This window comes from Tyto alba, unplaced genomic scaffold (genome assembly GCF_018691265.1).
Source record: "Tyto alba isolate M040663 unplaced genomic scaffold, T.alba_DEE_v4.0 Super-Scaffold_44, whole genome shotgun sequence".
Lineage (NCBI taxonomy): Eukaryota > Metazoa > Chordata > Aves > Strigiformes > Tytonidae > Tyto > Tyto alba.
The window spans coordinates 7,132,385-7,157,906 of record NW_024881320.1 but is presented as its reverse complement, the minus strand read 5'-3'; the positions used below and the strand labels follow the sequence as shown (position 1 = coordinate 7,157,906).

Here is a 25,522-nt window from a genome sequence, read left to right as displayed (position 1 = left end):
GTGTGCCACTATCTGTAAATTTACCTTCTTTTAAAAATCATATCCTTATAATATAAAAGATTTTGGTTTAACTCCCATAGTAAACATGGGCCTGAAAATCAAACAACAAAACCCAGCAGAACAGGTGCAAAATAATTTTTAAAGTAAGCTCGGTTGCCTGTGAATCAGTTCTGAACTTCAAGACGGCTACTCACATCAAAACACACATTAAGTAAGTAAATACCACAACAGATATCCAAACACTCTTGAAAGATAAGCACTATAATTCATGGACCACTAGTACAGAGTTAAACTTGCAAGCTATTTTCCCTTCTGTAACTGGCTAGCTGGCCTTTGAATTATGCATATTTCTCTATCAGTTCTTTAATGACAGATAAGAGACACAGGTAAGATAACTGAGAAAGATTAACAGTGTTTAAAATTTAAATTTCTCCCCATTTAGAAAACTTTCTATCTCTTCAGCCAAACTCAAAACATACTGCCAGATACATACTCTACAGGTAAGTTTTCTGCTATTTTTATGGTAAAGAGAAATTTATTTCCTGTTTACCTCGTTATTGAAGGAATTCTCTTCAATTTTCTCAGTTTCTGCGTCTGCAAGGGGGTTTTTCAGGGTCTGCAAGAACAGTGCAGCTTTCCTTTTGCGCTCTGCTTGTAGCTGCTTTTCTTTTGATTCTTTGGAGGCCTGTGCAAGCTTCTCTCTTGCTGCAGCTGCTAATCTATCCTCTAGTTTCTGCTTTGCTAAGAAAGACGATTAAGCATAAAGTTTAGAGTGAGTCAGGCTTGGGGAACTTAGGCTTCCTTGAAACAAACACACACCCCCCCCAACACAAACAACCGAACAGCCCATCCAACCATTCTCAAACCTTTCTAATACATCCTTATTACATCTTTGAATGGATGTATCAGCTTGAAATGATGAAATTCCAAGCATCTTAATTCACAGAAATATAATTTCCTGGATGAAAAGGAGTACAGGTGAAGTAAAAATTTTAAAGCTTAAAGAAAATTCCATGACCACCCAATCCTGAAAATCCAGGATATTTGTCCTTTTCTGTTTACAAAAGCTATCTAAAAAAGTAGCACTGTAAATTCAGAAGCTTTTTCTTGTATTTAAAGCGATGCAAACTCTCCCTTTTGCTCTTTCCACAGATCTGATCTTTACCTTACATTTTCCAGGCCTATTTACATATATCTTAAAATGTTTACACAAACCATTTCACTATTGTTACAACCAACAGTTATTGTTATGTGATTACAGAAAGAGAACAAGCCAGTTTATTTAGCTGTGCACCTAGTAAATATTTTGTCTAACCTTTAACTTACATTTCCACTTTTGTGTTCTGTGCATGTAGAAGATTGGGTTTTTTGTTCAACTGTACAGTTCTTCCAACACACAACTTTTTCTAAACATGTTTTACACTTCATTTTTGTTGTTATACAAAATATTTCATATTTGCTTTAGATACGTATCACCACAGCATACTTTATGCTACTGAAGTTTACAAAGGAACTGATACTTACGAGCAAAAAAAACATTTTGAAAATGAAAAATTAAATTCCTGTGGCACACTCATAGTTGTAAGAGAAATATTAAGTTTTTAAGCTGGTAAACACTGACAGCATCTCCACTTTATGAAACATTCTCTGCTGTAAAACAGCCTTGGGAAGGAATGGGAGAAATCTGATCCCTTTAAAAGATCGTTTCATTCAAATTCACACAGCATACCCTTCTGCCCTTACATACATAAAAAAAGTTGCAGGAAAAACCCACACAAAGACTTAATGGCATTGCATTATAAGAGTAACAAAACATCAACAAGGTGATATTAGTCTATATGGGAGTGCTGTATAACTGAAAAATAGCTTGAACTATTTCACTGCTTTCTGAAGAAAATGAGAAATGGACATGCCTTTTTCTGGGCTCTGTTAATGCAATCTGGAAACTACAAGTTTAGTATTTTACTCGGAGGTTAGAATGGAAAAACAAAATAAAATTCAGAAAGATCATGCATTAGGGCAAAGTACTCAACTCCAGCGTGTTACAAGCTTGATTTTTGCTGAGAAACCAATGCAGATTTCATTCTTAAACAATAAGCAGGAAACTGTGGGAAAAGAATTCTGATTCCTGTTAATATGACACAGTAAAGATTCAAAATACCTAAAATGTCATACTTATTCACATGACAGTTTTGTAGTTTGCCTGAAAGACTAAATCTTTCATTTTGTTTTCAGTGTAACACGGGATACCTTGTTTAGCTTCCAACTCCTCCTGTGTAAGTTGAGGTTTTTTCTCTTCAGCAGCACTACAAGGAGTGGTAACAGCTGGAGTATGGTTTGAAGCACTATTAGCATTCTCTTGGCCTTCCTTGCCCTCTTCTTCCTCCTCATCACTGTCATCATCTAATTTCACACGGTTTTTCTCCAAAGGAAGAAGGTCATTTTCTTTGGCTTTGATTGCAAAGCTTATCGGAGCAAACGATGCTGTGAATGAATGGTAAGATTTTACACATCATTAGACTACAGTAGAAAGCAGGCTGATTTTCTTGACTTTATCCATTACTCATGTAGACTACACCACAAAAAAAAAAAAAAAAAAAAAAAAAAAAAAAAAGAGAAACTTGTATCATCCTTATGTTATGTTAATTATTTTGGGGAAACTGACAACACAATTTGTTGGAAACTTCATTTGCCCTGTAAAGTGGTATCTCAAATCTTTTTTGAATACTTCAGTAGTGGCAGGAAAAAAAAAAAAAAGGTACTCTAAACCATCTCAGGAATTGCATTTCCTGAGATGAGATAAATAATCTCATATTCTGTCCCAAATAAATTTTATTTTCAGTACTTCTTCGTTTTCCCAGATGAACAATCTACTCTTCCTGGCTCAAGATGAAAATACTCTGTCTCAGGCTCCTATCTGACACACTACAGTATGATATGATCCCTTATGTTTCCTTCACACTAAATCGATGGTTTGCACAACAATAGCATTTGGCAGGCTATTTAAAGAGTATTTAAAGACTTATTTCCATCTATATGAAAATTAATTACTTTGGGGAGTTAACAACATTTCATTACAGGAGATATAAATGCAAAAGCTAAATACTTTTCCCCAAATGTCATAGCTAGTCTACTCCAACACAAGAGGACAGCACAACACACTCATGCCAACAAATTCAAAGCAAAAAGAATGCCTGTAAAAAACATGGAATACCACAACAAAAAGGAAATTGTGGATAATTTCAAGCTAGGTTGGATTAATAGATCTTCAAAAAATATATATTAGCTATTCTTAATATATTTAAGTCTGAACTAATCCTTTTCCCATACAGAATTTTCCTTGGAATGTTGACAACCATTTTCTGAAAAAAAAAAAATAGATTTTATCTCTCAACTATTTATTTACCCAAATTGCAACTTCTAAGAATAATGAATAGATTTTCTCACACATCTCAGCAAAGCAACTTACTACTATACAGTCTGCTGCAATATTTATTTTTTTAGCACGATGCCTTTTGCACATAAATCCTATCAGATTTCAATTAGGGAAATTTAAATACAATGATTAAATTACATACCAAGGTTTATAAAATACAAGCTTTGCATCTTGTAACTCTGGGGTAAGGAAAAATAGGCTCAGAAATAAAGAATTTAAGAATTCCAAGAGAACAGATATTACAGCAGCGATTTTCCAACTTTTTTGTATAACAAAACAAATCCTAAAATGGGATTTTACTCGCTCAGAGGCAGAAAAAGAATCTAGTGTGGATGTTATATCTGTCTTGCAGCCAAGTACTGTATTTAGGTTACAAGAAAGTGGGATTTGCACCATATTAGAGGAAATGAAAATAAGTTTATAGAAACAGGATTGCCATGAAATGACTCACTGGTTACAGTCTATCATCTAAATTTGAGCAGATAATTATTAAAGCACTTGCTCCGGTTTGCCATTTACTAGTAACACGACAACAAGAAACTGTATAATTTTCTACTGTATATTACATTCTCTTAAAAGGGTATCTTCAAACACAGGGAAGATTGCTCCTTCCCCGGGGAAGGTACTCAACCAGCCCAGAGAAGATACTGCAGAGTATGGACAGCCAGGCAACCACCTCAGAGAGCTTGGAGCCTGCAGCCCGTGGTGGGAAAGAACTGCAGTGAGGAGTAGGAAGAGGGAATTCCAAGGGACCACAGGGAGTAGATAAATGTATCAGCAATTAAGAAAGCCACTGAAGTGGCAGGAAGACCCTACCCATCCATGGGAACACAGGTCAAGAGTGTTTTTCCTGTTCTGTTTTGTTTGGTTGGTTTTTTTTCGGTGGCTTTCAGTTCTAGTTAAAATATTCAAGTTTCTAGATTTTACTGAAAAGAAGAAATTTTAAAATATCTTTTCCCAATAGGCCAGGAAATCTGTTCCCAGGTTTAAATAATCACTTCTCCAACTCAGGACAGTAATAGTGTGTTAACTGTCTTTGTCTGACTGGCTTCCAAGGCATCCTCCCATTTTGTCTCTCTGCTGGTATGACTGCAGGAGGAAAAACATTCCACTTAGACATGAAAAGGGTCTTTTTTTCCAGCATGACTAACGTCCAACACAGGGAGACTGAACAACTAAGTAATAAGCCTAGCACACTTCCTCCATATGCATGGTTTCCAAAGCACACTCCCTCCATATGCATGGTTTCCAGTAAGACTGCTGCTTTTATTCAGAAGGAATAACTTCTTTCTTGCACAGAGCTTGTAACTGTCAAGTTTAAAATGACAAACCCAAGATTCTACTGGGGTCGCTGATGAAAGCCTTCAACTTTGCATAAAACAAAGAAAACATTTTATTCTGTCAGATCATAAATATCCGATAGTCTGATAACAAAGAAATATGAAGGCAACTGAATTATTACAGTCCTTTTTTGACGCTTCCAGTGAAAAGATTTTCTGCATAATGAAATTCTTTTCCCTACTTTCACCCTGACTCTTCCCCTCCCTTTTTTCTTTTTTTTGTCCCCTCAAGTATATGAAAACAAATATTTTCATGCCCAACAAATCATGCTAACATACCTTTCACCAATTTACCATCACTGACAGTTTTAGAAGGAGGAACATCCTTTTTAGTTCCTGGAACTCCCTTAGCACTTGGTTCAGATGCATCTTCAGGTGTATGTTCATCTGCAAACTGAGTCTCACTTGGTGTATCACTGGCAGGATCTGCTGGAACATCTTCAGATGAAGATACACCCTTTTCAAAAGAAATGTGCAATCTTACTAATTGGGTAGCTCATGAAATAATCAATGCAGTGTCTGCAGAGCTGCAATTTTGCCAGCCATTTCAAAAATCACATTATCAACTAATCACATAACAGATAATTTTACATCAATAAGCACTCATGACCAGAAGTCTGCTTCTTATAAATAATGCACTGCTTCATGTAAATCCACAGGCTGCAAAAACTACGGGCCTACAGTGAGAGTGTGGTGTTATTTTACAGTAAAGAAATGTTCTTCATCTGGTACGCTTTTGACACTAGCTGTTTTAAAAATTATGTTTTTAAAATTACACCCTAAAAGCATATACTTTTTTCCCCCAAAAGTATATTCTTTTAGTTCTTGGTTTCCAGGGTCCAAGACAAAATCTGTTAAAGTTAATGCACAGCAACAAAATGAAAGCTTATGATGTATTTTCTTAATGTACAATTGCATGATACCTCCTTTACAGAACCAAGTTTTACCATGATCAACACAGGTCAATGTGCTTGATTTGTTCCAACATTTTGCTGGAGAACATTGGGCCTGTCAATGTTTTTTGTAGCATTAAACTGATACAGTACTGTGCTGAGATTTTCAAAAGAGTAAAGAATTACTGGTTTTACTGTTACATGACTGAATCATTCATGATGACCTCTATACTCACACTATAGAATTTTTAAGATGGATATTGTAGAACATTAAAAATATTACACGGTGAGTCAGCTGATGACATTAAGTAATTTAACATTTAAATGAGCCTCTCTCAATAAGTAGTTTGGTTGCTTTCTACTGACTGCTATTAAGTATACTAAATGTTGAAATACCAGGTATTGAAGAGATCTTTTCATTGCTCCCTGCAGCCATTCCCTGACCAACAGAACTAATTTCTAAAAATCCTCAAAGGGGAAAAACACAAGGAAATCAAGGACTTCATTCTGTATTTACTGAAGCCAGTAGTACAATTTCTTATTAACTTTAATGGCCAAAAGGAGAACAATCAATTGCATTAGTTGCCTATATGTACATTACTAAAGCATAAAGATAATATTGAAATCATTATTCTAAAAAATTAAAGAGAATGGCATTATCTACAAAACCACACAGTAGGAAAATATGCATTGCTACACATGACCTCAAGGGACTTAAACCAGTTTCTGCTTGCTTCTTAGATCTACTCATTTGAACACTTAAAATGTATCCTTTATTATTACACTTTGGTTAGTGTAGAATTTCCCCCCAAAATTAAATGTTAACAAGTCCTTATTAATTATGTAAGTATTATGAATTCAACCCTCTGGTTTGCAAGTAAGAAATTCTAGAACGTCAGCATTGTGGTACAGGACAATTTTGCATGTAATTTATCAACTGAGTAAGAACATATTTACCACATCTTATCTTTAAAAACAGTGTTTTCAAAACATTTTTCACTATTAGAACAAAATATTAGACACAAATGTTTCAAACAGCAAGTAATATTGAATTTCTTCATTTTCCACAAAGCGATTTTGAGGAGTTTACCCACAGGCCTACCTTCTTCAGTTTAAGGCTCCCCAATCTAAGCCTTGAGATGACAAATGACATAGGGCCTAAAAAAAAAATAGCTCTTTCCCATGAAAAGTTAACATCAGATAATGTATTTCTGATACTATTTGCAATTTTCTTTTCAATACGAGAACAATATAATGAGATTAGCTAACATGAGAACAGTTAAAAACAAGGATGCCAAGTCTGGGTATCACCTTCTAATACATGAACTAGAAGAAGCAGAGTAATTAGGAAACAGATGTGAGATTTTGAAACTCCAATATTGTTTCAGTCAATCATGACAGGCCTCTTCTTTAATAAAACTTCCCTCAGAAAAAAGCATGTCAGAAAAGTAGTCTATCTACTCTGCTACTGTTCTACAAAGAACCATGAGGAATATGAGAAGCTATGGTTGTTAAAAGTTATACCTAACCTTTCTGACAACAGAACACTAATCCCAATCCTACAAAGCTCTAAACCTCCACAAAGCATATATTCCCTTCTACAAAAAGCAGAAAGATTTCCAGGTTGCCACTGTGTATTACAACCACACTGAGTGGCTGCTTATACTAAAAAGCAAGAACTAAATATCATACCCACCTCACATATCCTTCTTTAAATGCCATGCAAAACTAAAAAGCAACAAAAAACCATTCACATCCTCTGCCTAACAATTTTTTCATAATGCAGTGTTCCATTTTTAAAATGTCTCATTGTGACACAACAGATAAGCAAGTCCTTTTCTCACTTACATTGCATTTTTAATATATGTATATACAAATACACATGTACCTGACAGTTGTCACTGCTCTCTTTTTGAAGGAAGAACTGTTTTTTAAATTCATAATAAGCATTATACTGGTGCCATGGTTGCAGGAACTCAAATCTGTTAAAAGAAAACTGAATATGTGAAAATGCACATGAACATAGTAACTACCAACAATCCTTTGCCATATAATTTTTTCGAGCAAATGGAATATTATTTGATGTTTGGAATCACTGTAACTTATGCCTAAACTTCCAGAGGATACACATTGAGAGCATGCTTTCTAGAGACATTTATATTAGGTTAGTTGTTTTGAGGATTTGGGCAATAATGGTTTGGCATTACCTTTAAGTCACTCCATGGATTTTAATTAAAAAAAAATAGTACTTCTCTTCTTGAGACCTGCATGTCCTAGTAATATATTTAAAAATTAAAACCTCAACTTCTGAAACAGAACTTAAAGTAACATTTTCTCTTACCTGAGATCATTCTTGGCACGAACACTGGTTTCGAATTTTATCCCATTCCTAGCAACATACTCAGCTAGCTTATCAATAACAGGTTGGATATCAGGGGGTGGAGGTATAATAGCAACCACGGGAGCAATTGTGCTGAAAGCATCAAAAGTACATTGTTTTAATAAACAGAACATAAATATATTTCAGGCTCTTGGTTTAACAAAAACCCCCGAAACATTACATAGAGGTTTGCTCTCTGGGTTCATTATTCAGTTAAAGTAACTTGATTTTCCATTACATAAAAAACATCATAGTAGCTGAGTAACAATAACCACGTACAATATCAAAGACCAAAGTGGAGGTAATCAAAGCTGTATAAACACTGGCAAATGCTACTGATGAATCACCAGTAACAGAACCATTACTAAATACTTCATATTGAAGTGCAGGAAACAGACCCCTCCAACGAACAAGCAAATCTGTTATGTGGTACCTTGTAGATGTTGTGGTAGAAGTCAACCCACTGCTGCTATCGGTTGTGTCTGGGGGAGGTGGAGGTGTCGTACCAGGGGGTGGAGGAACTGTTGCTACTCCTGTAGTGCTTGATACAGTCACCCCTGCAGGCAACGCACTGTAGTAGGTGGCAACATCTATTCCTGGAGGTGGAGGCGCGAGGCAATAGGTTCCATCAGGTAGCATATAGTAACTATAATACATGGCTGCCACAGTTGCTATAAAAAGATAGATTTAAGAACAATGTTCTAATTAGAAGCACCAAGTTAAACAAAACAAAAACCAATCAACATTATTGCATCAGTACAAACACCCTGAGAATCCAGACTCACACAATGCACTAAGAAATGGTATCTAATTTCTTGTGTGGAAAAAAACCCCTGTGTTTAGGATGAATAAGAAATATATAGATCAAGGGACAGAATCAGAATGTACTGAATGTCAGTTGGAAGCCAAATAGTTATGCATGGCGAAGTGAACCAGAGAAGGCCTATTAAAAAATGACCTAATATTAAATCATTCTTCCTAAATCTAATTCTCTTCCAGCAGTTTAACTCAGTTAAAACTTTGTATGTATTAAGAAAGAAATGTGCATATATTCAAAACTAACAGAGAGAAATTAAACCACTAGTATCGTTACATATATATGTATATTAAACCACTATATCATTATATATAGATACACCCCTACTTACTGAAACCTCAAAAAGAAAGACAGGCTTTCAATTTAACACCACTACAATGAACAACTGATATAAGCAAGTTTTCCACACTAGAGGCTTCTACCATTCTAAATATTTATTTCTTGAGAGTGTAGAGGCTTATGGCTTGCTTTCTTTTTTTCAGGACAATATTTTATTTTTAAATATTTTATATTTATAATTTAGTTTAACACTTTTAAAAGGCAGTTACTTCTTGCAAATCTAAAGAATTTCTGCAGGAAGACATATAAACAGAAAGTATTAAGGTAAAATATTCCAAAGGATTTACAGTAAGTTTACATTTCTGGAGACAACGTTTAATCAATGCATTAAATTACAATGAATTATCCTCTTAGAAGTTTCATAAACATTCCTGTGTGGCAGTATTTACTTTCTTCAAATAATAAGTTCTCTATAAGAAGAGCAGAATAAATATCTGTTAAGTTTTAAAGACAGGGATAGGAGTTGCACACTTAACTTGTATTGCTAATAAATTATAATCTCCCAGTTTGTAACACATACATTCGGATTCAAGCATGACATGAAAGTAATAGAAAAACCGATGAGCATTATTCTACAGAGATACTTATTCTGATTTTAGTCTTTCTTGAAATAACCAGTAATTTTCAATTTCTCCACAGAAATCTTATTTCAGTTTTATTAAGATTCTCTATGGGTACAATTTTAAATAAAAATTACTTCCATGCATGCTCCTCTCCATATATTACACTGACAACACCTGTAATCCTCTGGGGGTTCTGAATTTATAATGCATCAAAATCAACTCAGATCATTATGGTGATATTTATTTACAAAAACTTTACTAGAAAACCAAGAACTCCCATCACCACCCCCACCCTGAAGTAACATTACTCATTACCTACAAATTTACAATATCATGAAACCCTACTGTAGTCAAGGCTGCAATACAAATTTTCTTGTATCTTAGTAGCATCAAATGGCAAGACCCATAAAAGAAAGGGTATTTTTCATTTCGATATTTAAGGAATCAAGACTTTCAGAATCCTGGAATTTGAAAAGATTGAGAGGCATGTAAACCCAATTAAGTTTGACTTCACCTTTTTGACTATCAGAATTTACAAAATTTGCAGGAGCTTTACACAAGGCCTGCATTAAGCAGCTTCAAATATAATGGAAACCAGACACATGCAGGTAAGATAATGTTGCTAAAAATTTCATAGCAAAGTTTATTCTTAAAGAGGTTATAGACAGGATGGGATTTACATTTATCTGAAACAGTTCAAGAAAAATCTAAGATTAAAGATTTAATAATAATTTGGAGATAGAATAAAGGCTTGGCATTTCAATATCAGGCACAGAAAAGGCATTTGAGCATACAACTTTTCCACACTGCTCATTTAGAATTGAAATATATCATTGCTTTTGTTGCTTTTTGAGAAAAAAAAAAACCAAAATAGAGTATCTGCTCCTTTATAAAAGAATACCCTCTGTAGCTATGGAACTTAAAAGATAATACTGCCTCTCAGATACTGTAATGAGAAATATAATTTAAAAAAAAATCTATTTTTAACTTTGAATCTTGCATATTCCTGAATTTTATTTTCTATATATAACACTACACCAGTGCACAGAACAAAAAGTAAAATAATGAAAAACTATAGGAATCGACTGTTTAATAAAAGACTTATTTCCCATAAAACTACTTCCAACCTTAGTACAGAATATTGTATTAAAATCTGTCTTTATCACTTCAGTGGGATGCTTCGGTTTACGTGATTTTACCTTTGCAGATTTTTCTTATTGTTAGACACTTCAGCAAAACTGTTCAAAGTAGATTTACTATCTGCATTTTGCATTAATTATTTTATAGAACATTTTTATATTCAATACTGAAGGTATTCATTAGGCTTCATTAATAGAAAATGATGGAAGTTATCAAAAAATACTAAGGGTATTGTGCTAACCATACTCACAGACTAGATACTTGCCCTCTTGCCTGTCCCCCCACCCCCCCATTTCTGTTTTTTTAAAGCAGCTAACAATTGGACAGATACCCAGTGGAAGAACGCACCTTCAAAGACTCAGAAGATTAAAAAAGAATAAATATCAGTTATGAATCATCAAGTGTGAAACTAACAAATTTTCTTCCCACCATCATCCACATACAGTTCATCAAGACACACCACCAGCTGTCTAATCACAATACACTTACAATCAGAAGAATATTCTGCTTGTGATGTCTGTACAGCTGCCCCATCTGTTGACTGTGGTGTAGACGAATTATTGTCTGATTGTGCTTTGCGCACCAGTGCTGCAAGTGGATGATCAGGGTCTACTACCTTCAAAGGCTGAAAAAATGTTGAGAATACATAAAGACTACAATTTGAAGTACATTTTTAAAGCATGATAGCATCAACCTCATTTGGAAAGCAAATTTATCTGTGTTAATAATATCAGTAATATTGTTCAAACAGTGAAGTGAGTGTTTTTGTAGTTCTCACATCAGAATCAAATTCTTTTTAGAAAATTACTGTAAAACAAAAAACAAAATTAAAACAACAACAAAAAAAACCCTTTAATTTAATGTGAACAGAAATCCATGACCAAAAAGAAAAAAAATAAAAAGGGTATTACTCTTACTCATTTAATGCTAAGGCTGGGATAAAACACAGAACCTGACCCTCTGAAAGTCTTAAATGGGTACAACCATCTGTCATTCTCATTATTCCATCACTGATCCAACTCAGAAAACAAAAATAACTAACACATTCGGCAAAATGTACATTAAATTAATAGTACATTCTGATGAAATATTATTTGCTGAAACTATTACTTCATGTCAACATTTTATCTACTAAAATCTAAAAAGAAAACATTCTCTCTCAGCTTATATACAGAAGGCATTCAATATCTTAATCTTTTCAGTTTCAATACAGGTTCTGTGGGATAAATCCTTGAGTGGTGCCCTCAATACCAGAGGGAATCAAAACGAGAAATAATTCCTTGCAAATGGAAAAGTAACAATTTATGTACTAGAGAAAAGGTAATTTCAAAATTTACCAAAACAGACTTAAATTACTAAGACACCGTCTGGGAAAAAAAAATAAATTAATAACAAAAGATCTTAACACCTGCATATTAAAATTTTTGTGCCTATGTATCAGATGTTTTACAAAATAGAAAATGATTTTAATAGGGTCAAGTACCTTCACGAGCTCTTCAAGCCTACTGCATTTTTTAGATGCAAAGAGACTCGGATGCAGATAATTTCCATCATCATCATCGTCATCATCATCTTCTTCCTCAGATTTGACTCTTGAGTCTAAATAAAAGCAACGTCTGAATTTTATTTGGGTTTACTAAGGTTTTGTATTGGGAGCGAAAGACGGTACAGGACAAGCATGCCTTCTTAAACTACTGTTTACATAAATATCCTTATTCACAAAGTCATAGATGCAAGAAGATATTGCTAGTCATCAGTAAAACTAAAAACTAAGTGCACAGACCAACTTTCCGTTGGACTAGAGGTATACAAGTGTTCCTAAAAGCTCCAAGGTCATAGCAGCTCTTGTATCTAAAAGTTTCCCAAAACAATCATGTCTTTTAAAAATCTCTTCCAATTTAAGTAAAATTTTGAATTATCACATCAATTTCAGCTGCAGGATAGCAGCACTGCCATTGCAACACACCAGTAAGATGTGGCTACTTTTCCAAAAAAGACCAGTGGATGGATGTTTCAATGATTCACATCTTGAAGTCATGCATCTGACAAGCAACAACTTACGTTTTTTCTCGTCCGCTTTATTTTCAGAAGGAGCAGCATATCGTCCCTCTTTCATAGCCTTCTGAATGAATTTGTAGTAGGGATTGAGGTAGTGATCAAATCGCAAGAAGTCAAACTGGGAGTTACGTGCTTGCTTGGCTTTTAGCATAATCTCAAACTGTGCTCCCTGCTTGCAGACAAAGTTTGCAGTTCGTTCTATAATCGCATGCATTTTTGCTGTTGGTGGCTGTGGGAGTAAAATAACATATATTTGTATTTTCGTAAGCAGCTTGTAAAGTGTGTTAGACCTCCAGAGGGAATTAGAAAGAGCAGTAGTTCCCTGCCCCTCAGCTTTCTCTAGCAACTCAGTTTCATAATCACTTTCAGCTAGTGAAAGCACATTAGCAAAAAAAAACCAAACCAAACCAAAACAACAACAAAAAAACCCAAACAGTCCAAATCTTCCCTAGCTGCTCATTCATTTCCTTTTGCAAGATCCATTCTTATCAACACAACTACTTTTGCCATTGCACACCAAACTGAAGAGAGGAACAAATCCTGGTTCAATTTGATGTAGCAAAAAAAAAAAATCTTTTAAGCCACATATATTCCCATAGTCATAGAGACACTTCTGCTGACACAAGACAGGAGACAGATGTGTTTCTTGACAAAGCAGTGCCAACTTGCAGTGGCCCTACCTTACAATACCTCAAGATGCTCTGAAGATTCAACATGTACGGTCTTTCCAAGAGCTGTCCTTTATTCAGTTATCACTGAATGTGCAAATATTGTTCCCTAACTAGAAAAGCTTGTCACTACACACTTGCTTGGAAGGAACATGTTGCATCTTAAGATCAACATAAGAATTGCAATTCCTATGTACTGTCTCATTCCCATGAGTCATTTAAGTCATTAGGCAGCATCCATGCATTTCCACTCTTGAAATCCCATCTAAGGAGCACTGCCATATCAAACCCAAAAGAGGTTAAAAGAACAAGAATATAGTTAAAGAATGAATGATCTTCACCAATCACTGTCTGTAATTTCATACTCAGATAGCTTTGTTTTGTCTTGTGCTCAATAAACTGTAGGAACACATACTCTGTGTGCCTATAAAGACTGAAGTGTCACATTAATGATTTGGTTTAGCTTTGCATTTTTATTGGTCTAGATTCAGAAGTATGCTGCAAACCTCAGAAAATATTTTTCAGAAGATTGGGAGCACGTGAGACAGTGGTACACTATTTAGGGAAAAAAGTCTGAATATGATCAAACAGCACACTTTTAGAAACAATTTGCAGCTGATTGGATCCCTTACTAGAACAACATGTTCAATATGGAAAATAATTAGTTTTTTCAAGTTTTACTTATCCCTCTAAAACACTATAAAAGATTATTTTAATTAGAGGCAATGAAGTTCTCAACAAACCGATAACATTTTGTGCATTGCCAGTTTCACTATTTAATCATACATGACGTTTCTCTATTTTTGCAGTTAGCAACAGAAGTACATAATACACTTAAGGCCAAGAGGTTCATAAACAAAGCTTCAAATCAGCAAGGAAGCTCAAAAAAATATTTTATCTGAAATTACTATCTGGTCTTGAATTTGAAACTGATATCACTATAATCTCTGGAAGACAAGCACTATGAATATTAATGTGCTTTTAATTTACTTCTGAGATTATTAACACCACTGATCTACACAACTTCAGAAACTTTACAAAATGAAAAACATTATGCTGCAAACAGATGCAGGTATCATAGATATGTTCTAGTTTGCTATTACATTTAATAAAAACACTAAACATTTAAACTGGGAAGAATTGTTAAAACCTCTGAAATTAGAGAGTACTTGCCAGAGCCAAGAAAAAACCCTTCTGAAAAATGCTCCAGTGACATAAGTGCTATCATCTAGTCAGATATTCTGTTCCAATCTTTAATCAGTACTGTAATTAGAAGCTTTTCCATGAGTGAGTCTCCCTTACTGCAAGTTAAGCAACTATCCTCCAATCTTCAGTAAGCTTTGGAAATAATTTTAAGTCTTATGTTGCCTCTCAGTATTCTCATCTGGAAAAAACAAAGGAATTTTCAATCTCTCCTCATAACTTTAACTGGTAATTTCCTCTTACGACCCACTTCCATTGCATCCACTCACTTCTTAAAATGCAATGGTCAAGAACAGTCACCTTTGCCCACAACCCCGGCATCAACAGTTTTAAGTAGTGCAAGACATCCTGCATCCTCAGCACAACTCTTCTATTTTAAGCAATTGGAGCTGCCATACACTGAATGTTCAACAGCTCACTACAGCCTCTAGATCTTTTTTGCAGTAGTGCTGCCTAAGTACTTAGTCTCCATTTAACATATGCACTTCAGATTGCTCTGTATTACAGGAATTATTTTATATTTGTCTTTATTGAACGGCACCTTGCAGATTGTGAACAAAGTCTCCAAGTTAGCAAGCTGATTCTCAAATTTTATCTTACTTCCAAGCACTACAGTTTCCTCCCCAAAATGATTCAAAGATTACAAGTGTCTTCCCCCCGCCATAACCATCTTCACGTGCCACGTTTTTCAACTTGAATGTTAATTAGCAGTAAACTCAGGAAAGACCTAGAACACCACTCTGTCATTTCCACAAATCAGCAATATGGCTGTACACCTTTTCCAACCGCTTGTGGATTGACATAATGGCAGTATAATTTATGATGCTACTTCTTTCTCTTTTTAAGAATGAGAACAGAGTAGAGTGAGAAGTATTCCTGAAATATGCCTGTAAAACTCCACCAATAATTTACCAGGCTTCTCTCCTTCATAGCAATTGAATTAAAAAAATACAGAATAGATACATTCAGTGGTGAAACTGCATGACTTGATTAGAACAACAACAATTAATTGAGGCTTACAAAAAAAAAATTCTCACAATTCCCAATCCAAGGTCAAACATAGTTTTCAGAGCTGCTGCCTAGATATTTTGGTTTGTTTATTTTTTTTTTTTTAAATCACAACCAAATATGACCACCTTTGTTTTCTGTTCATTTGAATATATTAGAATTCAATAGCTGACTGACAAATTACTTCAGTAAGCCCCATACTGCATTCTACAACTTCCATGTAAAATATACCTTAAGTTTCAGAACAAAATTAAAGCAAAGCAGCTAAACCAGCAAACATTCTTTCACCAGCAGTTACTAACAGCATCCAAATGCTAAATAAGCAGCTTCTCACTGAAAACACAACATTCTTACTCTAAGATTAAAGTATAACTCATAATTTAAAGGCAATAATGTATAAAATTCTTTCCTGAAGTCAGAAATAGGTTTGTAAGCACTTCACTAAAGGAATGTATCATAAGATTGTACAGAAATGTCGAGGAAGTAAAATTAGAACAAGTTGCATATTAGATTTGTTAAATAGCTCTTATTTCATATAAAAACCAGAGCAGGATAAAAGTTTTCAATTAAAAGGTAATGAAGTAGAAAAACACTCTTAAACAAAAACCCTGTGTTCATCATTATTTATTCTAACATAGTGCTTTGAGTCTTTACTGGCCAAGGTTATCAAGTTGAGAAGACAGACCAAATATAAATTAACTTTTATGACATGGTCCCTCATGGCATCCTTGTCTCTAAATTGGACAGACATAAATTTGATGGATGACCACTTGGTGGATAAAGAATTGGCTGGGTGGTTACACTCAAAGAGTTGTGGTCAACAGCTCAATGTCTGAGTGGAGAGCAGTGACGAGTGGCGTTCCTCAGGGGTCAGTGCTGGGACCAGCACTGTTTAACATCTCTGTCAGCAACATGGACAGTGAGATCAAGTGCATCCTCAGCAAGTTCACTGACAACACCAAGCTGTGTGGTCTGGTGGAGGGAAGGGATGCCATCCAAAGGGACCTGGACAGGCTGGAGAGGTGGGCCTACACAAACCTCATGAAGGTCAACAAGGTCAAGTGCAAGGTCCTGCACACAGGACAGGACAAGCCAAGCAGAGACACAGGCTGGGCGAGGAGTGGATTGAGAGTAGCCCTGTGGAGAAGAACTTGGGGGTAGTAGTGGACAGAAAACTGCCTGAGACAGCAATGTGTGCTCACAGCCCAGAAAGCCAACCGTGTCCTGGGCTGCATCAAGAGATGTGTGGCCAGCAGGTCGAGGGAGGGGATTCTCCCCCTCTACTCTGCTCTCATCAGACCCCACCTGCAGTGCTGCGTCCAGCTCTGGGGTCCCCAGTGTAAAAAGGACATGGACCTGCTCAAGTGGGTCCAGAGGAGGCCACAAAGATGATCAGGGGGGTTGGAGCACCTCCCCTGTGAGGCCAGGCTGAGAGAGTTGGGGTTGTTCAGCCTGGAGAAGATTCTGGGGAGATGTTATAGTGACCTTCCAGTACATAAAGGGGCCTACAGGAAAGCTGGGGAGGGACTCTTGATTAAGAAGTGTGGGGATAGAATGAGGGTTAATTATTTTAAAGTGAAAGAGGGCAGATTTGGATTAGATATAAGGAAGAAATTCCTCCCTGTGAGGGTGGTGATACACTGGCACAGGGTGCCCAGAGAATCTGTGGCTGCCCCCTCCCTGGAAGGGTTCAAGACCAGGTTGGACGGGGCTGTGAGCAACCTGGGCTGGTGGAAGGTGTCCCTGCCTGTGGCAGGGGGTTTGGAACCAGATGATCATTAAGGTCCCTTCCAAACCAAACTATTCTATGACACAGCAGAAAGAATATTATCTGACTTCCCAGTAACTTTTATAAAGCTTGAAATAAATTGAAAATCCTCACTGTTACAACTGTATTCAAGCAGATGACTGTTCAGGTCCCTTCAGGAAAAATACACAAGTTGCAATTAAGTTCACAGTTTACTATGTAGTAAATTCTGGTAACATCACAAGAAGGAAAGAGCTTCTATATGCTAACGCTTCCAAGCTATTTCAGAATTTGCTAGAAATAAACTACTGCTTTTATCCTTGAATAGCCCAGTCTTAAACACAGCATTTATATTTGATCACTTCCTACTCCCTTCAGATTGGGACTCAATGAAAAAGAATAAATAAATTAAAAAAAAAAAAACAAAAACACAACTTGAACAGAAGCAATCTTTTGCTTTAATGGTCCTTTATATTTGGAATGTAAACTTGGGCATCTCCGTGTATCCATTGCAAGAACCACTGCCCTTTTTCTGCATTATATAAAGTAGTATCACAAGTGATACTAAACGCACTTAGCATAAACACTGTAATAACTTCAGTGTGAAAAAAAAGATTCAAAAGAGTTGATGAAACTCAAAATCTCAAAAAATATTTGAAATTAAGCTACCATTCTAGAATAATTTAAAATGTACCACGTTAAAGTTAATGGGGGAAAAAACCCCAAAACAGTAAAGCACCATAAACTCATTGAAATTTGACAGAAATGTAGGTTGCGTGAAATGCATACACATACCAGTTCCACATCAGAAGGTACATTCAGTCCCGGAGGGGCAACAAAAGGTTCTTCATTTTCTTCTACATTTTCTGTCTGAGCTGTTTCTACAAGAAATGATAGAATAAAATACTGTAGGACAAAACATATCATGGTACCCAAATGTTAACAAAAAAATACTAAAATACAGTATATCTAAAAGGATGTGCAATCAATTAATTTATCAAATGAAACTATAACCAGCATTTGCATTTAAAACATTTAAATATGGTTCCTCTCTCTGTTGTTACGTGTAGTTTAGTTAAGATTGCATAAATTATGTCTTAATAGAGGTATTAAGAATAATAAAATCCTATAAACCCTGGCCCTGACTACAGTGCTGAAGACAAGTGTCAAATCAAACAGAAAGCATACATTTTCATATTACTTCTTGTTTTTACAAGAAACCGCAAGCAAAATTAAAGGGAACCATTTTCAATGCACTGGGTGAATCCTTTCCTAACAATGAGTAAAATACTACAGCAATCCAGTATCTCTAAAGCTGTTAAGACCCTTACATCTGGTCTATCTGAATTCAGTTCTCTGTTAATCAACCATTTCAGCCTATGCAAACAAATCTAAGCACTTTCATCAGCTTCCTAACCCTAATGAAAGCTGTATGGGAATGCAATAGGGAGGCTAAAAACCATTTTCCTTATGTACAAAGATAAACCAGGAGTTGTCTTAATAACTGATTAAGGTAAATGTTGCCATTAATCTGTGAGTTCAGTCTAAAGATGGTAGGGTTCCTTTTTTATCAAGCTTAACATACCAAAATATTTAACACATTTATCACATGAACTACTCATTTAAAAAAGTTATTCTTCTATAAAGGCCAATTTGTATTATATTCTGTTATTTGGTGTACCAGAAATGTTCCTCTGAAAATATTTTGCTTCACAAATTTTTATAATAATTGAAGTGGAAAGTTTACTTTTTAAAGTAACTTTTAGTATTATCTATCATGGTAGCTTTAAGAGAAAATGCATTCCATTTTTATCCTAACAAATGAGACAGCACAAATTGCATGAAAACCTGACTATGGGAACTATGGCCACAGACAGCAGAACAGCCTAATCATGCGTGAGGTGTCATAGCAATTACTGCATACAAGATCTTACCCATGCAAGAAAGAGAGTTAGCTTTTTTGTTGCTGTCTGGTGAGTTGCTTTTTAAATGAACTCAATAGTTTAACTCCACAAAGGCACACAGAAGTTTTAGCATCAATGAAAGGAGGAAAAAGCAGCAGACAAAGAAGAATAAGACTGTTTCTTTTGGCAGTAGCTCCAGCTAACACTTGAAGTGTTCGCAGAACTGCAGCCTGTAATTCATGTTACTGTTATCTGCGTCTTCCAATACTGGATTTTACTCTACTGTGATTTATAAAAAGTGAATGTCAAGAATTTATAGTTCTGTATTATTGGAAATTGTTACCATCTTACCATCTATTAAAAGTCTGTACAGTTCAGCTACAGCAAAACACAATACCATTGTTTCTATCTCACTTCTTCCCCAAGTACTATCAAGTGTTACTAGAAAATGCCCTTTTGTTACCTATCATTACTAAAAATTTTCTAGAAGATAAGGTTTGGTAAGAAAGCTCACAACTGAGCAATGCTCCAGTGACCTGCTACGAGGATCTGTACTTCTCAGCAGCAGCACTGAGAACTCTCACGTTACACCACAAGATTTTGTAATAGCTTAGCATGACACTTCAATGATGCATCAAATATTAATTAACTAAATATTAACTTGTTTGAAGACTGGGCAATTATATATGTCTTTGCCAATGACTAAGTCATCAAATTTTAGCATTATTCCTAAAAATATTACTTCATTAATAATAAGATATATTATTCTAGATGTTCTAGGAAAGAAAAATAATGTGGGGCAGCCCAGACACAACTGGAACTCATGACAGCTTTCTTACCAAATGAAACTAATTTTTATTTATCCCATACACTCTTGATCAAATGTAGATTCTGTAACATTATGGCACATTTTCATACAGTTTTGCTAAGGCCTTCTACAATACAGACACCCTAGAAAGGTTCATCAGATTCCTTTTGAGTAATCAAATAGAGAGGGAATTCACCTCTTTAATCTCTCTGCAGTAGAGAAAAATGGGGGAGCCAATCTACAAACACGTTCTTCTCTATCACTTCTAATTTTTCAGTAGTCTTATCCCTATCCCAGATCCACACAATATGAAAAACACCCCTATGAAAAGAAACACTCAAAAACTGTACACAAAAAGAACTTAGAAACTATTTGGTTCTGGAATTTACCAGACAAATGGGAATAGAACAAATGAAATGAACCCCAAAAAAGACAACACAGTTCAGCATCAATACTGAAGAGTACAGGTGAAACCCCTGGTGAAATGTAAGTGGCACGGACACTGCCCTGACACAACCTCTCACACACAGCAACAAAAACCACTAAGATTTAGCACCTAGAATGATCCTGCATTGTAAACACACCTTGGTAAAAAAAAAATGCACATCTCATACCATGGTAACCCACCAATATGTAGTTAGACAATCCAACTGTTAATTAAACAATCCCAACTTCTCTGAAACATAGTTCAATAACACTTGAAAGCTTCCTTAAGACTTCATGTTAAAAATGCAACGTTATTGTAATTAAAGATGGGAGTGTGAGAACTTGAATTCTGCAGTTTTTAAGACCATGCAGATGGACACACTGTGTTGAAGCCAGACTTGTTTATAATAATTAAGATGACAACATCTGAACTTAAAAAAAAATATATATATTCTCATTAATTACTATTCTATGTTTGCAATGATCTTTTCCTTCTTGACCAAGAAACAGTGTTAACAGCCAGCCATATGATGAATTACTATTTTTTTCTGAATAAGAATCTGCAAGACAGAATTAAATTTCCTATCCCGACTACCATAGTATTGACTGTGCCATAGAAGGAAAACATTAAGCACATTAGTAACACAGTTCCATAACGACTTTGCTGAAATGCTTTGAGATTTTTTACTTGCATTTTAATGAAACACACATTTTTCGACGTTCAAGTGCAAGTGACACAGAGGTACCATGTTCTTCCTCTCAATTAACCCTTGCTATTTTTACCCCTTACCTCTTTGTTTTGCAGGCTGATGCTCTTCCTCCTCCGTGGGTTCTGAAGGGTCATAATAATCACTGCCATAACGGAATCCCACTGCATTATAAGTTCCATCCTCTGCCAAAGCTTCACTCAGTCTTTTATATTCCTCCTCTTGAACAAAAATGCAATTACCAATCATTAGAACATATTTAAAAGCTTATTTCTTAAAAAAAAAAAAAAGTAGCAGTATTTATTAGTTTAGTAAAAAAAAAAAGTAGTAATATCTCTTACTTTAGTTTTTAAATGACGTTTCACCTAATCACTTTAGCTTTCATTAAAAACTGAACAGAAAAACACAGCATGTACATATGCTGACTGTTTATTTCTTCCTGAAGAGATAAAGGCTGTAGGTTAAAACACTGTAATGTAATAATGCATACAAGAGCACAGAATTTCATTTACACAACACTACAAATGTAGCAGAGTGAGTTTATTTGGGGTTTTTTTGGGTCTGAAATCCCAGTGTGCCCTCAGAATCTGGGCAATTTCTGTGTGGATCTATATTTAAACTATCCTGAGGTCCTCTCACATACGCAAAGACTCCCGTTTTTCGAATCCACTGGGTACTGTCAAGATAACATCAGAAAAAGAGAGTATAAAATTAGGAGTAAATTTAATTTCATAATTATTTATTTAAACGTGTGCTAAACTCAGGAAGTTTCCTTGAGCAATACCTTGCCTCGCCTCCTCCTCAAGCAAGTCCGTATGCAAGGCTAAATACCTCTCTTCATCACAGAGGGCTTCTATTCTAGCTTCCTCTTCAGACAACTGATAATCTCTGTTCCACGTGGAATATTCAGCATCATATTCAGAAAGGTCATGTAGGTGACCACGCCCATCATACCTGCAAGATGAAACAGCTGGTCAATGCAAAAAACTTAGGGCTTGGTTTTATGTGACTACTTAAATACTTACCCATTAAAAATAAAAAAAAAAAAAATACTTATACGTTAAAGCATATTTCCTTTTAGAAGTTACGTTTAATTTTGCTAATCATTTGTCACCAACTATCGAAAATTTGTTTAACAGTCTAAATTCCTCTCAAAGAAACTAATAAATTATTACAATTAAAGGCAAAGGTATCCTTTAATAGTTTAAGTGGGATCCATTTCCTTAACAGCTCTTACCGTACGTGCTTCAACCAACCAATCATTGTCACTTGCAAAATACGTTTTTCTGGAAAGTCAAATAGCTTACATTCACACAAACCCGAATACATAAATACCTATCCGTAAGAACCAAACGGTCGAAATTTCCTCGCTTCTTTCTGCTAGTCCCGAACTCTCAGGAGATATCTTCACCATAGAAACTTGCGTCCATTGGAGGTAAAATCATGGCTAGGCTCGGCCCCTAGCCATTTGGCTGAGGAAATAAGTTCTGGGTTATGTGATAGAGAGACACACATACATAGGAACAGTAACATATACATGCAATTTAAGGAGGTTCACCGTAAAAACGGCAAAGATCAATGACGTACAGTTCCTTTCTACTAAGCAAAAATAATTTCATTTGCAGGAAAAGCACTGCATTGGGATAATGTTTATGCATCAGTAAGAGAAACTGATTGAAAAGTAAAGTGACAGTAAACTCGACTCCGCTGAGGTGTCTTCCCACACACAACTCTTGACTTGTGCCAACTTGCTAGACCAAAAACAAAGAAAGTAAATATTCTTGTAGCAGAAAGTTAATGAAACATGTAGGTCTGGTTAATCAAGCTCTGTCCACAGGCAAACTTCAACCCATGTCTTCTCATAGCAATGTGCTTTTCTCAAAAGAAAATGAAGACTTCCTGCTGCTGGAGATAAAAAGAATCTAAGCTTTCAAAGGAGTGTATAAGATTAGTATTTGCAAGCTATCTTAACTTACAAATGTCTGTTATTTAGATTTTTTCAGTATTATATATACGTACATGCACATACTTAGTTTTTGCTCCCAACAATTTCTGTAACGCCTGTAAACTGCGTTACTGTTGCACAAGATGACAAAATGGCTCTACCTACTAATGAAATCTGCCACAAAAGTGATCGGGAAAAGAAGTGTTTATCTTAACACTTCTATTCCAATGTAAGTAAGAAATTAAACATAGCTACAAACATTTATCGTTGTTTTTTCATGTTTTTGTGTTGATTACAATTTAACAAATTCATTTCTCCAGTCTTATGGAAAGAAACGAAAAAATCTTCCCTAACTCATATTTTTCCAAGCCAAATATAGTTGTTAAATCAAAACAAGAAAAATCATGTATAGCACCAAAGCAATGATGAAATTGAGGGAACAAATGTCTATAGTATGTCATGTGATCCTTTTCAAACCAAAATCCTTCCATCTTTCCCACTGATGTCTTCAGGGTCAGCCACAACTCTTAAATTGTACTTTCAGTACTCCACTTAAATATATCCAACCTGACCTCCCATTTTCCCTCTCTCCAGGAAAATACTCAGAAAACTCATTCTGAATTAATTTATTTCTAAATCCCACCCTGCATTGCTGAAACAACTTAGAGACCAGAAGAAACATCAAAGCATTTTCTATTACTCCCTCTGGCCATGAACCTGTACCTACTGCAAAACAACCAAAAAAAGCCACTGACACAAAATTTGAAAAGCAACCATCCAAAATCAAAGCCATTCTGCCTAATACCATGAATCATGGCACAAGAAAAAAGTAATTAGGCAAAGAACTGCTTTGGGAGTATCCCACCATCAGCCTGCAGCCAGATTACCTAGGAGAAATAAGAAAGCCCCATTTCACCTAAGGTGCATAAATACCTTTCCACTTCCCATGCTGCACCCTTCTCACTTACAGAATATATAAAGTGCCTAATAAGTATTCTCAGGCAGTAAGGCTCCCTTGGTTTCCAAGTGAGAAAAGATGATGTTTGTGATTTGCACTGAAAAGGCACAGATCATTCCTACTCTCCACTCCACCCTGCAAACCTTACCCTAACAAGTGGAGCAGAAAGACCCAGCGCACAATGACTGTCAGAAGGAGGGGGAACCTCCCAGCACCGCCAGAGCAGGGAACCCCAAGTTCCCACTGCCGGGGGGGACAGCCCTGCAGCGTTACAACAGCAGCACTCGCAGCACTCTACCAGGAGGAGCTGCCCTCCAACTCTGCCAGTGAAGAAGATCCCCACACGTCTGCCAGAGTGAGCCCTTTGTTCATCCCCCGCCCTCACTTGCCCACATCATAAGGGGAGGAACAGAAAGAGGCTATAACAGGAGATCTCGCAGCAGAGTCTGGGGGTTGTGTTACACCGACCTATCGATCATGATCTTGGGGTCTCCCATCCAAGGAATAAGGTGTCGCCCCTGCTCCTGGTACTGAGCCTTCTCATCATCTCGAAACAGCTTGCAGGCATAGCCGAACACCAGCAGCTCCACACGGCTATTCCCACCTCCACCTCCTCCTCCACCTCCTCCGGGGGGCCCGGGGACCGCTCCCCCTCCTGACAACAACATTAGGGGCGGCGGGCCTGCTTCTTCTGCAGTCCGTCGAGAACCTCCGACCCCTCCGTACATCACCAGGGGATGACGCGAGGAGGAGGAAACTCGCAGTAACAACGACTGTCCGAGAAGCGAGTCCCCCAGAATGCCGGGCCCGCACTAAACTCCCCAGCTCCAGAGCACCACAGTCGCCATCACCCGAAACAAAATGGCGACGCTTCCGCTTCCGCTGGCAGGGCAGAGGCTAGTCTGGCTTCCGGCGGCGGGCAGATTCGCCGCCGGTTTTGGCAGCCCGAACGCGAAATCGAGGAAGAACGCGGCGCGGAGCGGTGTGGCTCCGCGCTACCGGCGGGGCAGGGCGGCGTCCGGCGGCAACGGCCGGTCGCTGGGCGAGGGAGTGAGGCGCGGCGGGCGCGACGAAAGTGCGGAGCCAAGGGAAGGGGGTGGGCGCCGGGTGGGGGGGAGGGCGGGTCGGTGCGCGTGAGGGGCTGCCGTGGTCCGCCCGCGAAGTGCGGCGGGGTTGGGCGCT

At 36.7% G+C, this 25,522-nt stretch overlaps 1 protein-coding gene across 4 annotated transcripts in view; it reads right to left on the bottom strand.

Moving 5' to 3' along the window:
• LOC104363581 (splicing factor SWAP) overlaps positions 1-25,219 on the bottom strand; it is a 48,951-nt gene extending 23,732 nt beyond the window's left edge. For 2 of the 4 annotated variants that reach the window (XM_009970051.3, XM_033008137.2), the window contains exons 1-13: positions 24,809-25,219; positions 22,222-22,391; positions 21,521-21,658; positions 18,388-18,473; positions 12,970-13,195; positions 12,392-12,507; positions 11,398-11,533; positions 8,483-8,720; positions 8,011-8,142; positions 7,558-7,651; positions 5,056-5,233; positions 2,251-2,484; positions 551-741 (exon numbers count right to left, since the gene is read on the bottom strand). In XM_009970051.3, coding sequence (XP_009968353.3) covers positions 551-741; positions 2,251-2,484; positions 5,056-5,233; positions 7,558-7,651; positions 8,011-8,142; positions 8,483-8,720; positions 11,398-11,533; positions 12,392-12,507; positions 12,970-13,195; positions 18,388-18,473; positions 21,521-21,658; positions 22,222-22,391; positions 24,809-25,068 — 2,199 coding nt within the window. In that variant the 5' untranslated portion in view covers positions 25,069-25,219. Of the gene's footprint in view, positions 1-550; positions 742-2,250; positions 2,485-5,055; positions 5,234-7,557; positions 7,652-8,010; positions 8,143-8,482; positions 8,721-11,397; positions 11,534-12,391; positions 12,508-12,969; positions 13,196-18,387; positions 18,474-21,520; positions 21,659-22,221 lie in introns of all 4 variants that reach the window. The other 2 variants (XM_033008139.2, XM_033008141.2) reach the window with 2 other exon arrangements.
• Between the last annotated feature and the right edge of the window lie 303 nt (positions 25,220-25,522).